General features: G+C 43.8%; 1 protein-coding gene across 1 annotated transcript in view; it reads right to left on the bottom strand.

Annotated features, from left to right (window-relative positions):
- LOC126162132 (glutamate receptor ionotropic, kainate 2-like) overlaps positions 1 to 17,910 on the bottom strand; it is a 267,360-nt gene that overhangs the window by 95,436 nt on the left and 154,014 nt on the right. The window contains exons 10-11 of the mRNA XM_049918426.1: positions 11,560 to 11,769; positions 5,614 to 5,698 (exon numbers count right to left, since the gene is read on the bottom strand). Coding sequence (XP_049774383.1) covers positions 5,614 to 5,698; positions 11,560 to 11,769 — 295 coding nt within the window. The remainder of the gene's footprint in view (positions 1 to 5,613; positions 5,699 to 11,559; positions 11,770 to 17,910) is intronic.

Below are 17,910 nucleotides of genomic sequence, written 5' to 3'. Positions count from 1 at the left end.
CCTGTTAGTGAACCATTTGGAACCACTGGTTGCCGTGGCGAAGTTGGACGCCGCTCCAAAGATGTGGCAGCAGGCTTCTTTCCACTGAAGTTGTTAAGTCGATAGGCAAACTAGTGGTTGCGTGGTGAGGATAAACTACAGTCCAAAGATGTGGCCTCAGGCTTCTTTCTAACGAAGTTGTTGCGAAAGTGGAATGGCAAAAACTGTCACGTCAGACAATGTACTATTAAGCAGCAATGTGTCTTTATTGAAACGATTTTCAATGAGTAAGCTGCAATAATCGCTAACTGACATGTGTAGTACATGCTGCACAGATACGATTTAATGGTGTAATAAAAGACTTCCATTTACATAGATTACATAATAATTCTTACAGATCAATACCAAGGAAAAAAAAAAGAATCGAGAGGGCACAGTAGTTGTGCATACAGGGCTATTACAAATGATTGAAGCGATTTCATAAATTCACTGTAGCTCCATTCATTGACATATGGTCACGACACACTACAGATACGTAGAAAAACTCATAAAGTTTTGTTCGGCTGAAGCCGCACTTCAGGTTTCTGCCGCCAGAGCGCTCGAGAGCGCAGTGAGAAAAAATGGCGACAGGAGCCGAGAAAGCGTATGTCGTGCTTGAAATGCACTCACATCAGTCAGTCATAACAGTGCAACGACACTTCAGGACGAAGTTCAACAAAGATCCACCAACTGCTAACTCCATTCGGCGATGGTATGCGCAGTTTAAAGCTTCTGGATGCCTCTGTAAGGGGAAATCAACGGGTCGGCCTGCAGTGAACGAAGAAACGGTTGAACGCGTGCGGGCAAGTTTCACGCGTAGCCCGCGGAAGTCGACGAATAAAGCAAGCAGGGAGCTAAACGTACCACAGCCGACGGTTTGGAAAATCTTACGGAAAAGGCTAAAGCAGAAGCCTTACCGTTTACAATTGCTACAAGGCCTGACACCCGATGACAAAGTCAAACGCTTTGAATTTTCGGCGCGGTTGCAACAGGTCATGGAAGAGGATGCGTTCAGTGCGAAACTTGTTTTCAGTGATGAAGCAGCATTTTTTCTTAATGGTGAGGTGAACAGACACAATGTGCGAATGTGGGTGGTAGAGAATCCTCACGCATTCGTGCAGCAAATTCGCAATTCACCAAAAGTTAACGTGTTTTGTGCAATCTCACGGTTTAAAGTTTACGGCCCCTTTTTCTTCTGCGAAAAAAACGTTACAGGACACGTGTATCTGGACATGCTGGAAAATTGGCTCATGCCACAACTGGAGACCGACGGCGCCGACTTCATCTTTCAACACGATGGTGCTCCACCGCACTTTCATCATGATGTTCGGCATTTCTTAAACAGAAGATTGGAAAACCGATGGATCGGTCGTGGTGGAGATCATGATCAGCAATTCATGTCATGGCCTCCACGCTCTCCCGACTTAACCCCATGCGAGTTCTTTCTGTGGGGTTATCTGAAAGATTCAGTGTTTAAACCTCCTCTACTAAGAAACGTGCCAGAACTGCGAGCTTGCATCAACGATGCTTTCGAACTCATTGATGGGGACATGCTGCGCCGAGTGTGGGAGGAACTTGATTATCGGCTTGATGTCTGCCGAATCACTAAAGGGGCACATATCGAACATTTGTGAATGCCTAAAAAAACTTTTTGAGTTTTTGTATGTGTGTGCAAAGCACTGTGAAAATATCTCAAATAATAAAGTTATTGTAGAGCTGTGAAATCGCTTCAATCATTTGTAATAACCCTGTATTTATGAAATATTGTGTATGAAGTTCATATGTAGATACCATTTTTTTTTACATGTGAGAATTTTTAAAAGGCATTACTATGTCTTATGTTGCATGCCAGTCTTATAAACAAATAAAAATAATGAAAATGGAAGGAATTTAAAATTATAATACTACGAGCCGTTGTTGTTGTGGTCTTCAGTCCTGAGACTGGTTTGATGCAGCTCTCCATGCTACTCTATCGTGTGCAAGTTTCTTCATCTCCCAGTACCTACTGCAGCCTACATCCTTCTGAATCTGCTTAGTGTATTCATCTCTTGGTCTCCCTCTACGATTTTCACCCTCCACACTGCCCTCCAGTACTAAATTGGTGATCACTTGATGCCTCAGAACATGTCCTACCAACCGATCGCTTCTTCTAGTCAAGTTGTGCCACAAGCTCCTCTTCTCCCCAATTCTATTCAATACCTCCTCATTAATTATGTGATCTACCCATCTAATCTTCAGCATTCTTCTATAGCACCACATTTCGAAAGCTTCTATTCTCTTCTTGTATAAACTATTTATCGTCCATGCTTCACTTCCATACATGGCTACACTCCATACAAATACTTTCAGAAATGACTTTCTGACACTTAAATCAATACTCGATGTTAACAAATTTCTCTTCTTCAGAAACGCTTTCCTTGCCATTGCCAGTCTACATTTTATATCCTCTCTACTTCGACCATTATCAGCCATTTTGCTCCCCAAATAGCAAAACTCCTTTACTACATTAAGTGACCCATTTCCTAATCTAATTCCCTCAGCATCACCCGATTTAATTCGACTACATTCCATTATCCTCGTTTTGCTTTTGTTGATGTTCATCTTATACCCTCCTTTCAAGATACTTTGACACTACGAGCCGTAGTGTCAAAAATAAAGGGATGTGAATTAGCAATATGCAGTCTTCAAGGATATAAGCAAACATTCTAAAAACATATAGTCAGTCATAAAATAATGTTTGGCGGAATAAAATTACAAAGTAAAGATAAAATATTTCCTAAAGGCCTTGATAATTTTAAAAACGAAGGACAGACGAGTGAGCATTCTAAAGCAGATCGTCAAAAAACTCAGAGAGATGTTTGTCTTTGAATTCAAGTTGCTCATTTAAAACAGATAACGGTTTACTTTTGCGAAGTGAATAGATTTCAGTTTCTTGTAACGTATTTAGCAGTAGTCCTTTTGGCACAGTCCGTAATATTTTCAAATTGCTAGAAATGCAACCCTCAGAATGATTGTATCCATCAAGATGTTGACCAAATATTGATTTGGTATGTGCGGTACCAGTAATGTGTTCCTTAAAACGTGTTAGAAAGTGACGGCCAGTTTGCCCATTTCACCAGTATACTGTTTCTCACAGTCTTTACATAGTATTTTGTAAACGGCTGACTTTTGGTATATATTTGATTCCCCATTTGTGCGTTTGAGTTTCATCTGTAGTGGGTTATTGGCTTTGAATGCTATTGTCACACTTGTATTCTTAAATTATTTATTTATTTTATCTGAAATAGGTCACTTGTACATCATTTTAGTAAATCTCTTCTTGGAATTTATAACAGAATCATTTGTTTGTTGTAATTTTTGATATAACAGATCAACCTGATGGTTATTATAATTGTTAGCTACTGCTATCATTTTTAAGGTATGAATTTCCTTCGTGAGTGCATGAGGTTGAAGAGGTAATTTCAATATCCTATGTATCATTGTTTTAAAAAAAATGCCATTTTGTATTTTAATGGATGGCACGATGTAGCATTTATTATTACGTCGTTTGATGTGGGTTTTCTGTAAATATAAGTATTATGTTTTCCATTCCTGTTTGCAGTTGTGAGGTCTGAAGATGACCACAGTAGTGGTCGAAACCGGTCACCGTAACAAATAAATTGTGATCAAGATTGTTTTTTTGATAGTAAATATTTGTAACACATTGATCATTGTTCACTCCCACAGTGTATTCAAGAGTAATTAGTTACACCTGTATTCGCCTGTACGCATCTCCGCACTTGGCGTTCACCACTGTCATCTGTGGTCTGTGGTGCAGCGCAGTTGCCTAGACGCTGGATTTGGATAGTGCATTTTGCCTTGGATGATATACTTTAGACACGTGGCACGCGAACAGTTTGAAAACTTACCCATTTCGTAAATGTTTCCACCCTTGGCCCAAAAACAAATAATCATGCCCTTTTGGACGACATCTAAACCGCTCCATTTCTATATTACTACAGCGATTGCGCTGTTTTCCGCATCCCCGACACACGTTATATATCGTCCACTGTGTGTGCTAGCACCTGCTTTCTGTGAGTGGGTACTATGCATTTACGTCGAACTAGGTGGTAGTCACATTAATAGGAGTGGACTGTGTATTTGTTGAGCGACGCCTTCTATGTGCTGACGAACTTCTCCGACAGTGGAATGGATTCTGAATAAAAAATTTATTTGAAATGGTGTCAGAAAAAAGGTCGCAGCTTGTTTACATGTGTCTACTTCACAAAAAAAGGTCCAGGATGCGGACTGTATTATTGTGCTTTAGCCCGAACTGTTATGTTCTGAGAATGTTTGGAATTGAGAGTAGCTGGAAAACAAAATGCAATGCATCCAGTCTTTATGTACGCTTTCCTGTATGTTTTAGTGTCTTTTACCCTTTAGTGACGTTGGTCCCATGTACTGAGGGTGGTTTGCAGCTTGCTGCCTCTTTGTTTACCTCCGGACGTGCTTTTCCTGGAGGAGAAAAGGTCGCACACACGATTTGCTATCGCTGTGACACTACCAGAGTTCACAATCTGCTAAAGAACGGTCGCTGGTGCACTGCATTTTAAGAAGAGGACGCGGTTAAAGGTAGGTAATAACAAAATTTTTGTTGAGTTTTATGTGGATATGTTTTACATTGATATAATGACACTTGTCATTTTTCTTTGCTTCTTCTTTCTTTCTTTCATGGGTGAACTTTTTTCCAATAGTCCCTATGCAATGCAGAGTCTTCTGTGAAGATTCTGACGTGGGAAGCATGTTTCTTCGAAACGCATAAAAATGAACACTTCGCATTGTGTGTGGCTGAGACTGTATTTGAGCTTCCAAATTTAGCACAACCGCGGCTTCACATCCATTATCGGTAGAGCCTGTTCTTAAATTCCTTGGAAATGTCCTGGTTGGATGAGATTTGAAAATTGTAACTACTGATATTCAGGGGCCTACAATACCGACGGCACAGATACAATACAAAACTACAGACTGACCTTCAATATAGCATTGATTTAAAATTGTAGATTCCTAGGAGGTTCTGCAAATTCCCCTTAACAAATGGCCCAGTGCTGCTTTCACTAGCGAAAGATCATTATACAGTAGAACACTGTCATAATTATGAAACAGAAGACTATTTTCTAGCTAAATGTTCGAGATTTAATTAGAATAACTAAATAAATAAAAAAGTGTGGTGTTACTTGCATGAGACTGCAGTCGTGTGTGTGAGTTGCGTTTACGGTGTGTGTGTGTGTGTGTGTGTGTGTGTGTGTGTGTGTATGCGTGTGCGTATGTGTGTCTATTCTTGACAAAGGCCTTAATGGCCAAAAGCTTTAACTGTGAGAGTCTTTTTGTTATGCCTAACTGCGAGTCTGCATCTCTCCTATGTGGTGAGTAGCAACGTTCCTTCTCATAATATTGTTACATTCCGTCCTGGATTTTCCATTGTTTGCTTAAATAAATAAGGAAACAGCTAGGGTTGTGTAGGGTTCTAGCGAGCATTGCAGGTAAATTCCATAGTGAAATAATTTCGTTATGTTGTAGATTCCTATGTTAAGGTCACATAACCAAATGTCTACTCACCAAGGGTCATGAAAGGCATCGTGAAGTCCACAGCAGACTGTCTCTCTTGGGTGATGGTCAGGTCGCAGATAGCCAGGTCTGCTCTCTGAAAAGAAATTGACGTCGACACCTTGAATAAAGAGAGGTAATTATGAGGAAAATAGCAGCTTCCACAACAGCAAAAGAAAAAAATGGCACCGACTTGATGTACAGCTTGACACTACCCTGAATCGCTCTCATGGTGGATATCTATCAGTGTGAGATATCCGTACACAAATCAACATACCGAACAAACATTAGGCGTTCTCAGGAGCCAGCAATATAACCCCGTAGTGACACTGCCTCACGGCTTGACAAAGACCTCAAAACAGTGAAGAAGAGCACAAGTTTCTTCATGTGTCCATGATTTACAGGACGAGTCAATGTGTGACAGGGTGCCCGAGTGCATCAACTCCAGAACTCACGTGTGCAGCCCTATGAATTCGGTTGTTGTTATTTTGGAAGATTGGAGTGCCTACAGCATATCCAGTTTACTTTCTGCTTAATTTCAGTTCAATTTCCTTTTCTGTCTTTCCTCCTCCACTCCTTTTCCCCTTTCCCCTTCCTTCCTTTTTCTTTATCCTTTCCCCTTCCTCCTTTTCCCCCTTACCCCTTTCCCCTTCCTCTCTCCCCCATAGTCCTTTCACCTTCTTCCCTTCTCCCTTCCTCCCTTTCACCCTTCCCAATTCCTCCCCTCTCTCTTTCCCCTTCCTCCATTTCCCCCTACCCTATCCCCTTCCTTCCTTTCCCCTTACCCCTTCCCCTTCTTCCCTTTCCCCCTTGCCCCTCCCCCCTTCTTTCTCCTCCACTGCCCCTTTCCCTTCTTGCCTTCCCTTTTTCCCCCTTTCTGTTTCCTCCATTTCCCCCTTAGTGCTTCCACTTCCTCCTTTCTCCCTTTTCCCTTCCTTCCTCCCCCTCTTCCTTTTTCCTCTTCCTCCTTCACCCTCCCCCCTTTCTTCTTTCACCTTCTCATTTCCCTTCCCTTCCTTGGGCAAAAGTGGATGTACAACAGAGTGCGTGAATCTTCTTCAGCCCTATAACTTATGTGCACAGCCATCCGATCATGGCTGGAAGATGGGACTGTTTGCAGTGTACTCAACATGGAAATGTAGAAGAATGGCAAACACTTGGATATAAACTTCCTCGTTCATGTTTATGGTAAGCCAAATGAACGGGCCCAATCATGGTGCCAGAAACACCAGAACCACCTGCAGCCTGAACTACACATTCCATGCAGTGCAGGTTAAACGCCGTTGTATAGGCATACATATTAAAATACGGAGATATGTAAACAGGCAGAATACTGCTCTGTGGTCGTCAACGCCTATATCAGACAACATGTTCTGACGCAATTGTTACATCGGTTATTGACGCTACAGTGGCAGGTCATCAAGAGGTAAGCGAGTTTGAACGTGGTGTTACAGTGGGCGCAGGAGCGATAGACGCAGCATCTTCCAGGCAGCGATGAAGTGGCGCTTTTCCCGTACGACCATTTCACGAGTGTACCGTGAATATCAGGAATCTGGTAAAACATCCGATCTCCGACATCGCTGAGGCAGGAAAAAGATACTGCAAGAACGGCGCAAATGGCTCAAATGGCTCTGAGCACTATGCGACTTAACTTCTGAGGTCATCAGTCGCCTAGAATTTAGAACTAATTAAACCTAACTAACCTAAGGACATCACACACATCCATGCCCGAGGCAGGATTCGAACCTGCATCCGTAGCGGTCGCTCGGTTCCAGACTGTAGCGCCTAGAACCGCACGGCCACTCCGGCCGGCGCAAGAACGGCACCAACGACGACTGAAGAGAATCGTTCAACGTCACAAAAGTGCAAACCTTCCGCAAATTGCTGGGCCATCAGCAAGTGTCAGCGTGCGAATCATTCAACGAAACATTATCGATATGAGCTTCCAGACCGAATGGGCCACTCGTGTACCCTTGACGATTGCCCAGTACAGGGTTTTACGTCCCGCCTGGGCCCGTCAACACCGACATTGCACTGTTGATAACTGGAAACATGTCCTGGTCGGACGAGTCTCCTTTAAAATTGTATCGAGCGGATGGACGTGTACAGTATGGAGACAACCTCATGAATCCATGGGCCCTGCATGTCAGCAGGGGACTGTTCAAGCTGGTGGAGGCTCTCTAATGGAGTGGGGCGTGTGCAGTTGGAGTGACATGGGACCCCTGTTACGTCTAGGTACGACTCTGACGGGTGACACGTACGTAACCATTCTATCTGATCACCTGAATCCGTTCATGTCCGTTCTGCATTCCGACGGACTTGGGCAATTCCAGCAGGACCAAGCGACACTCCACACGTCCATAATTGCTACAGAGTGGTTCCAGGAACACTGTTCTGAGTTTAAACACTTCTGCTGGCCACCAAATTCCCCAGATATGAACATTATTGAGCATATCATGGATGGCTTGCAACGTGCTGTTCAGAAGAGGTCTCCACTGCCTCGTACTCTTACGAATTTATGGACAGCCCTCCAGCACTACTTCAGACATTAGTGGAGTCCATGCCACGTCGTGTTGCGGCACTTGTGCTTGCTCGCGGGGCTAGGCAGGTGTACCCGTTTCTTTGGATCTTCAGTGTACTTTACACATATGTTTACAGTCATTACAGTTAACATGCACTCAATACAGTGACTTATACTACAACAGTTACACTTGAGATAATTTGCACTCAAGCTGTTGACATATCGTCATCTAGGAAGTCTTGCATAAGCTCATGAGCGAACGAATAAATAAATAAATATTTAAGAACTTTATAAAGTAACTGCTTACATCCATTAGATATTTGAAGCAAAGCATCTTGAGCCTTCAGCTGTGCATGTGCATCCTCATTTATCAACCGGTTTCACTTATTACAAGCATCATCACTGGAGGACAAGTAGTATAGTGAGAAATCGAAATGTCAATATCAATTTGGGCTTGATTACATGTTCATATAAATAAAAGTCATGATGAAGTACATACAAACAATAAAACTCACTACAATGCGATTCCCTTCTACAGGTACCGTCATGAATAGAAGATAACAAATATTATGCATATAACAGCAAACAATAACAAGTATATATCATATATTATCAATTTATCTGTTTAATAATTTGCATCTGACACTTGGGCTTCAGAGCGTAACGCAGCCTTCATAACACCTCAGCTCATAACGTCATTTCCAGGAGTGTCTGAGTACCGAAAGCCGCCGCCACAACGTACAGAAGGGCTTAGATATAAACTGTTTCTAAAAACAAGTGATATCAGTTATTACTGGCCACGTCGTCGTTTGAGCCGATGATCATCCCTGAAATTTGTTGCTCTCAAGGAAACTATCGTGATGACTCCTGTCATAATCAGGTTTTCTTTATCATTTTTGTGAATTGAAAGTTGAGACCAGTATCCAGACTCTCGGACTGTACAAGGCAGTCGAAATCTCCCGCTACACACTGAAAACTGATGCAACACAAATATTTAGAAAGCTAGCTAGGTCGTCAAAACCGTTACTTGTTAAGAGCTAAATGAAAAATGTAGGTAATTCCATTGTTGTTGGGACTACCTAAGGAATTACCGACCGCTGGATGTTTCTAAGATATCGTAGGATGGCAGGACGGGGGTTCACATATTTGGCACAACACTTACCTGGCGATCAATCACGAATTTCAAAACCAGAACCATACTTATCCTTCAAGCAGCTACTCCGTTGTCTTGAAGTATAGGTCGTCAAGTTTCCTATTTTCGTCAGGTAAGAATCTTATCAAAATATAGCTTCAAGTTGATGGTGTTACTCGCATGGTACCTGAGATGATTTCCTTGCTGAAGTTTGCCGAGGAATCCCGTATTCTCACACAGTTTTCCAAATCTCCTCACGAAGCTAAGTGAACTCCGTTACAATATTCCAACAAAGGGAAAATCGCTGGTGCTTCCGCGAATAAAATTTCTAAAACTGCCCTTACTAAAACTACTGCTAACTGCTGTCGCCATGAACGTGCCATAGCGGTCTCTGTCTCTCTCTCTCTCTCTCTCTGTGTATATGTATGTATGTATGTATGCGTGTGCGTGTGTGTGTGTGTGTGTGTCTGTGTGTGGGTGTGTGCGTGTGTGAAGAACTATGATTTTTCACATTTTTGTAGTCTAATCGTAGTGGAGCACAATTCAGATGAAGTCGAGAGACCAAATGAGCTACGACAAAGCTCCGAGCCTTTCGATTTGATGCCACTTCGACGTGTTTCGGTTTCGCTTCTTATTTATTTTAGAAGCTCCCATTTTTGGCCTCAATAAGGTGACCTGATGGCATTCCAGTCCTTTCCACCGTATAAAAATCGGAGTTGATCACCTGCTATCAAGTCCTTGATCGTTAAGTTAGTAAACAACATTACTAACCTCTAGACTATTTATTGCTTTCCTCAAGAAGACATTTTGTGCCGTGTCTGACGGAAGTAGCTGCTTCGGTAGTTGATTCAGTCGATACCGACAGCTTTCTCGGCGCTGCCAACCTTGACAACCTTAGCTATAACAGACGACACTGTTTTCAGTGCGTCTAAGTAGTTTGTAAACGATGTCATATTACTAGTTTCAAATGCTGGGAAGTGGATATTCCGTGTATATTGGTCAGAAAGAGAGGGCGAAGTTAAGACGGACTTAATATTCGTATGTTTACAAAATGTCCGTGTACTAGCACAAGTATTAAGCGTCACAATACACAATACCAAGGGCGGGCGAGAGGAGGGGGGGGGGGGGGGCGCATTTGCCTACCTTTTGAAGATATCGTAATTTAGTGATGTACTTTATATTTTAAAATTTTGAAAAAAAAATTAAAGCTTTTAATGAATTCTTATACCAGATTCCCCAATCGTTTTAAATTTTTCAGTAAAACTTAGCCCAAAATTTAAGTCTTATAAGATGAGAATGTGACTTCACGACAAATATCATATCATGTGTTCAGATTCAGGACCTATTCTTACCCACAGACACACACACACACACACACACACACACACACACACACACAGGCGAATAAAAGTCAACGATAATTTTAAATTTCTTTGGGTTGGTCATAAAGTTCCCTTCCAAATGGTGTACACATAAAGGATAAAGATTTGGTATTGCAATGATCGTGAAAAAAGGATATCTTCACTTTCCGGACGCTGCTTGTACATCAGTATTTATTGAAAAGTATGTTGATCATAAAGTTAACGGCATGTAACGAAATTTATTTATTTTCTAATTTCTTTTGCGTTGGGCTTAAAGTACCCCTCCCTACCTTCCTCTCTCCCTTCCTTCCTGCCAAGCGGGATTAGCCGAGCGGTCTGGGACGCTGCAGTCATGGCATGTGCGGCTGGTCCCGGCGGAGGTCCTAGTCCTCCCTCAGGCATGGGTGTGTGTGTTTGTCCTTAGGTTAATTTAGGTTAAGTAGTGTGTAAGCTTAGGGACTGATGACCTTAGCAGTTAAGTCCCATAAGATTTCACACACCTTTCAACATTTTTCCCTTCCTTTCTCCTAGGTAGTACACGTTACGGAAAATTGGGATATACGTTGGTACTGAACGAATAATACGCAAACGGAATTGAAAAAATAATCTCTTCATGCAGTCGTATCAGAAATAATTGAAAACGGGAATTAGGGCAGAAAGACTGGCAATAAAAATACATCACTTCTGATGGCAGTCCGGTGGCTTGAGGGATGTAAGTTTGTATGCCTACCTGCAGCCGACAACACTGTTTTTTGTGTTGTCCGAATTTCATTGTCGTCTCTCGCAGCTTTCCGTTAATTACAAATATATTTTGTAATTATTTGTAAGCAAATGCTATTGTGCAGTCAAATAAAATCGAGTAGTTTTTGTATCTTGTGTTTCTCTGTTTCTGAATGGTAGCTTCGTCAGTATACCAGCTTAGACTTGCTTCAGGATGGCATTACCCCTGCCATCAGCTCGCCGACGAGGCCGTTCCAGTTTCCCGTCTTCTCGTCTTTGCTGCCGTAGTTTCCGTCGGGCGCCAGCTTGAACTCGAACGTGAAGTTGAGAATCTCGGCGATCTGCGCAATCAGGTCCATCGAATAGCCCTCGTACCGGTCGTTGCCGACACGCGGAGGGCTGGTCGGCGGCTTCTCCTTCAGGTACGGCGGGCCCTGCGACAAAATTCCATTCGGTAAAGGCCAGATAGTAGGATGGGGACTACATTCGGTATGGAGCAGGTGCGGTCGGTTACAGGTGATAAAACAGGTAGATCTCAAGGGTTTATCTCAGGGTATAACGAAAAAGAGCAGTTAGATTTTCCAGGGGAAGGATGAGGAGTATTTGGGAATGAAGAGAAGGGTGGATACTGAAATTATAAATAAATTAGCCTCTCACTGCAACGATGGTTCTTAATACACTCCTGGAAATTGAAATAAGAACACCGTGAATTCATTGTCCCAGGAAGGGGAAACTTTATTGACACATTCCTGGGGTCAGATACATCACATGATCACACTGACAGAACCACAGGCACATAGACGCAGGCAACAGAGCATGCACAATGTCGGCACTAGTACAGTGTATATCCACCTTTCGCAGCAATGCAGGCTGCTATTCTCCCATGGAGACGATCGTAGAGATGCTGGATGTAGTCCTGTGGAACGGCTTGCCATGCCATTTCCACCTGGCGCCTCAGTTGGACCAGCGTTCGTGCTGGACGTGCAGACCACGTGAGACGACGCTTCATCCAGTCCCAAACATGCTCAATGGGGGACAGATCCGGAGATCTTGCTGGCCAGGGTAGTTGACTTACACCTTCTAGAGCACGTTGGGTGGCACGGGATACATGCGGACGTGCATTGTCCTGTTGGAACAGCAAGTTCCCTTGCCGGTCTAGGAATGGTAGAACGATGGGTTCGATGACGGTTTGGATGTACCGTGCACTATTCAGTGTCCCCTCGACGATCACCAGTGGTGTACGGCCAGTGTAGGAGATCGCTCCCCACACCATGATGTCGGGTGTTGGCCCTGTGTGCCTCGGTCGTATGCAGTCCTGATTGTGGCGCTCACCTGCACGGCGCCAAACACGCATACGACCATCATTGGCACCAAGGCAGAAGTGACTCTCATCGCTGAAGACGACACGTCTCCATTCGTCCCTCCATTCACGCCTGTCGCGACACCACTGGAGGCGGGCTGCACGATGTTGGGGCGTGAGCGGAAGACGGCCTAACGGTGTGTGGGACCGTAGCCCAGCTTCATGGAGACGGTTGTGAATGGTCCTCGCCGATACCCCAGGAGCAACAGTGTCCCTAATTTGCTGGGAAGTGGCGGTGCGGTCCCCTACGGCACTGCGTAGGATCCTATGGTCTTGGCGTGCATCCGTGCGTCGCTGCGGTCCGGTCCCAGGTCGACGGGCACGTACACCTTCCGCCGACCACTGGCGACAACATCGATGTACTGTGGAGACCTCACGCCCCACGTGTTGAGCAATTCGGCGGTACGTCCACCCGGCCTCCCGCATGCCCACTATACGCCCTCGCTCAAAGTCCGTCAACTGCACATACGGTTCACGTCCACGCTGTCGCGGCATGCTACCAGTGTTAAAGACTGCGATGGAGCTCCGTATGCCACGGCAAACTGGCTGACACTGACGGCGGCGGTGCACAAATGCTGCGCAGCTAGCGCCATTCGACGGCCAACACCGGGGTTCCTGGTGTGTCCGCTGTGCCGTGCGTGTGATCATTGCTTGTACAGCCCTCTCGCAGTGTCCGGAGCAAGTATGGTGGGTCTGACACACCGGTGTCAATGTGTTCTTTTTTCCATTTCCAGGAGTGTATTTTTTGGCGTTGTCGATTTCAGGACTACCAGCTCTGCCTTCATATGCACCTATTCGCAAAACTAATTTTTTCCCAAATTACGTCGCGGCAGTGCATATACACTGAGGAGACAAACATCAGGTGCATCTGCTAACATCGTGTCAGACCACCTTTTTTTTGCCTGGCGTAGTTTAGCAACATGACACAGCATGGAGTCAATAAGTCGTTGTAACTCCCCTGCAGAAATATTGAGCCACGCTGCCTGCATCTATAGCCATAACTGCGAAAGCGTTGCTTGTGCAGGATGTTATTAAAAAAACTGACCTCTCGATTATGTCTCATAAATGTTCGATAGAATTCATATCGGGAGATCTGGGTGGACAAATCATTCGCTCGAATTGTCCAGACTGTTCTTCAAACCAGTTGCGAACAATAGTGGCCTGCTGACATGAAATCATTGTTTGATAACACTAAATCCATGAATGGCTGCGAATGATTACCAACTAGTCAGCCAATGATCGGTTCAGTGGGACCAGGGGACCCAGTCCATGCCATGTAAACACAGCTCACACCATTATGGAGCCCACTAGATCCATGAATGGCTGCGAATGATTACCAAGTAGTCAGTCAATGATCGGTTCAGTTGGACTATGGGACACAGTCCATGCCATGTAAACACAGCTCACACCATTATGGAGCCCACTAAATCCATGAATGGCTGCGAATGATTACCAACTAGTCAGTCAATGATCGGTTCAGTGAGGCCAGGGGACCCAGTCCATGCCATGTAAACACAGCTCACACCATTATGGAGCCCACTAAATCCATGAATGGCTGCGAATGATTACCTACTAGTCAGTCAAAGATCGGTTCAGTGAGACCAGGGGACCCAGTCCATGCCATGTAAACACAGCTCACACCATTATGGAGCCCACTATATCGGTGAATGGCTGCGAATGATTACCAAGTAGTCAGTCAATGATCGGTTCAGTTGGACCAGGGGACCCAGTCCATGCCATGTAAACACAGCTCACACCTTTATGGAGCCCACTAAATTCACGGATGGCTGCGAATATTACCGAGTAGTCAGTCAATGATCGGTTCAGTTAGAGCAGGGGATCCAGTCCATGCCACGTAAACACAGCTCACACCATTATGGAGCCGCCACCACCACAACACCACGAGCTTGCACATTCCATGGCTTCGTGGGGCTGCGCCACGCTCGAACCCTACCATCAGCTCTTACCAACCGAAATCGGGACTCTTTGACCAGGCCAAGGTTTTCCAGTCGTTTAAGGTCCAACCGATTCGGTCACGAGCCCACGAGAGGCACTGCAGGTGATGTCGTGCTGTGAGCAAAGGCAGTCGCGTCGGTCGCCTGCTGTCATACCCATTAACGCCAAATTTCGCCCCACTATCCTAACGAATACATTCGTCGTACGTCTCACATTGATTTCTGCGGTTATTTCAATATAGCAAATATACTCAAATATACACAAATATACTCAAACACCGCTGCATTCGGTTGTTGAGTGAAGGCTGTCAGAAACTGCGTTGTCTGTGGTGAAAGGTAATGCCTGAAATTTGGTATTCTCGAAACACTCTTGACACTGTCGATCTCAGAATGGAATGTCCATCCGTCTAGTGCCAACTACCATTCCGCGTTCAAAATTCCCATCGTGCAGCCATAATCACGTCGGAAACCCTTTCACACGAGTCACCTGAAAACAAACGACAGCTCTGCCAATGCAGTGTCCGTCTATACCTTGTGTACTATCCCCATCTGTAAATGTGTGTGTGAAACCCAGCTCGCGCTATTCGTCCACGAGACTCAGAGGGCCATAGACACGGGTTCCCAGGTAGATGCCGTGTTTCTTGACTTCCGCAAGGCGTTCGATACAGTTCCCCACAGTCGTTTAATGAACAAAGTAAGAGGATATGGACTATCAGACCAATTGTGTGATTGAATTGAAGAGTTCCTAGATAACAGAACGCAGCATGTCATTCTCAATGAAGAGAAGTCTTCCGAAGTAAGAGTGATTTCAGGTGTGCCGCAGGGGAGTATCGTAGGACCGTTGCTATTCACAATATATATAAATGACCTTGTGGATAACATCGGAAGTTCACTGAGGCTTTTTTCGGATGATGCTGTAGTATATCGAGAGGTTATATCATTGGAAAATTGTACTGAAATGCATGAGGATCTGCAAAGAATTGATGCATGGTGCAGGGAATGGCAATTGAGTATCATTGTAGACAAGTGTAATGTGCTGCGAATACATAGAAAGAAAGATCCTTTATCATTTAGGTACAATATAGCAGATCAGCAACTGGAAGCAGTTAATTCCATAAATTATCTGGGAGTAGGCATTAGGAGTGATTTAAAATGGAATGACCATATAAAATCAATCGTCGGTATAGCAGATGCCAGACTGAGATTCATTGGAAGAATCCTAAGGAAATGCAGTCCGAAAATAAAGGAAGTAGATTACAGTACACTTGTTCGCCCAGTGCTTGAATACTGCTCACTGGTGTGGGATCCATGACAGATGGGGTTGATAAAGGAGATAGAGAAGATCCAACGGAGAGCAGCGCGCTTAGGTTACAGGATCATTTAGTAATCGCGAAAGCGTTACGGAGATGATAGAAAAACTCCAGTGGAAGACTCTGCAAGAGAGACGCTCAGTAGCTCTGTACGGGCTTTTTTTGAAGTTTCGAAAACATACCTTCACCGAGGAGTCAAGCAGTATATTGCTCCCTCCTACGCATATCTCGCGAAGAGACCATGAGGATAAAATCAGAGAGATCAGAGCCCACACAGAGGAATACCGACAATATTTCTTTCCACGAACAATACGAGACTGGAATAGAAGGGAGAACCGATAGAGGTACTCAAGGTACCATCCGCCACACACCGTCAGGTGGCTTGCGGAGTATGGATGTAGATGTAGATGTGCGTATCGCTATCCCACGACTTTCCTCACCTCACTGTACAACGTAACAGCATTATGGAGGAGCGGAGCAGGTACCGCTATTTTTTTTCTTCTTGATTTTTTACAGCTTTGCTTCAGTTGATGTTCTTATGTGGAAACACTGGTACATAGTTTCAGCACCTTTAAAACTAAGTAGTTAGGGCTTCTCACTGTTTGTCTATTTATGAAAAAAATATTTAGTCCAGTAATACCACATGGCCTAAACTGCCTCATTCAAGGGGCAAGTTAGCCCAGCAGTGAGAGCAAGTTGGTCCATTTAATTTTATCATTGAATTTAACTGAAAATATATAGGCTTTAAAACTTACTCTTTATTTTAATACAAATTCCTGCAAATGCACGACAAACTTTACAGTCTTTAATTTGTATTATCATTGTTATAATAAAAGTTAGAATAATATGTCCAGATCTTCCATCGGTCTTCGTCTCAATGCTCGATAGATGTCTTCACAGCTCAAACATTCATCAAAATGTTATTTCATGTAATTTTTAACAAATGACAGATGAGCACACAACTTGTGCATTGAATCCATTCTTGGATTGCTTTGAGAAAATTGTTTAAGAAATCTAAGGCACAGGGCATCCTCGTCCTCATCTTCTTCATCTTGAAGAACGTTCTTACGAATGCCTAATTTCTTTCTGTGCTTTTATTTGAGAAGTTTTACCATATGATTAGTCTTAACTATGACGACCAATTCCTTTTACACGGAATATTCATATTTTTCCTTAAAATGTTTTCTTTTCTGTCTGTGGAGGTTTGTTGTTCGTGCTGTAATACGTCTTTCACTGGAGTGTCTGTCAGTACTGCTCAAGTTCTTTTTCGTTCGTTGACTGTCTTTCTTCTCTATTGAGATTTCTAAAATCGCCTGACTTCTTCAGGCGTTGGAAAGCACGGTTCGTCGGCTGCTGTGACGTCTAATTTAACGAGCGCGCTTGCTGACAGCATAGGCCTGCCATTGTATTCGTGAAGTCAATTAAACCACAACCAATGGCAATAGGTTTCGGCGTATCTGTTATGTACGAGTATGAAAGCAGGAAGTCACTATCATTGATAATGTTCCTGTTTAAGGGGGAGATGTCTGCACTTTGAATCCAGCCAATGTATTTCTGGGTGTAATTGCGTTTGGCAGTGCAATTTTCACAATGCCTGGAAGGTCGTATATTATCATTCGTCGCTTGCTTGCTGCCACCCATGCATCACACACTGAGTTTACAAAATTTTTAAAGGGGCCATAAGCAGTTCTCTCTATGGACTGTAGTTTGTTGCTACAGTGAGCTCGAAAAGACAAAACTGTAACACAATTTTCCTTTCAAAAATCTAATACTCCAGCGGATAAATGGGAACTATGGTTGTCAATTAATACCAAGAAAGGAAAGTCTTCTGAACAGTGATCATGTGATACAAAATGTTGTATATTTTTCAAGAAGCTAGTTTCTGTCATCCACTCTCAGTCTCAGGGGGATGGCTTGACAGTCTCTGATGCACGCCGAGTGCGTGTATTT

This window comes from Schistocerca cancellata, chromosome 2 (genome assembly GCF_023864275.1).
Source record: "Schistocerca cancellata isolate TAMUIC-IGC-003103 chromosome 2, iqSchCanc2.1, whole genome shotgun sequence".
In the NCBI taxonomy this organism is placed as follows: Eukaryota; Metazoa; Arthropoda; class Insecta; order Orthoptera; family Acrididae; genus Schistocerca; species Schistocerca cancellata.
The sequence above is the reverse complement of the archived record's forward strand: the minus strand, read 5'-3'. Positions and strand labels throughout refer to the sequence as shown.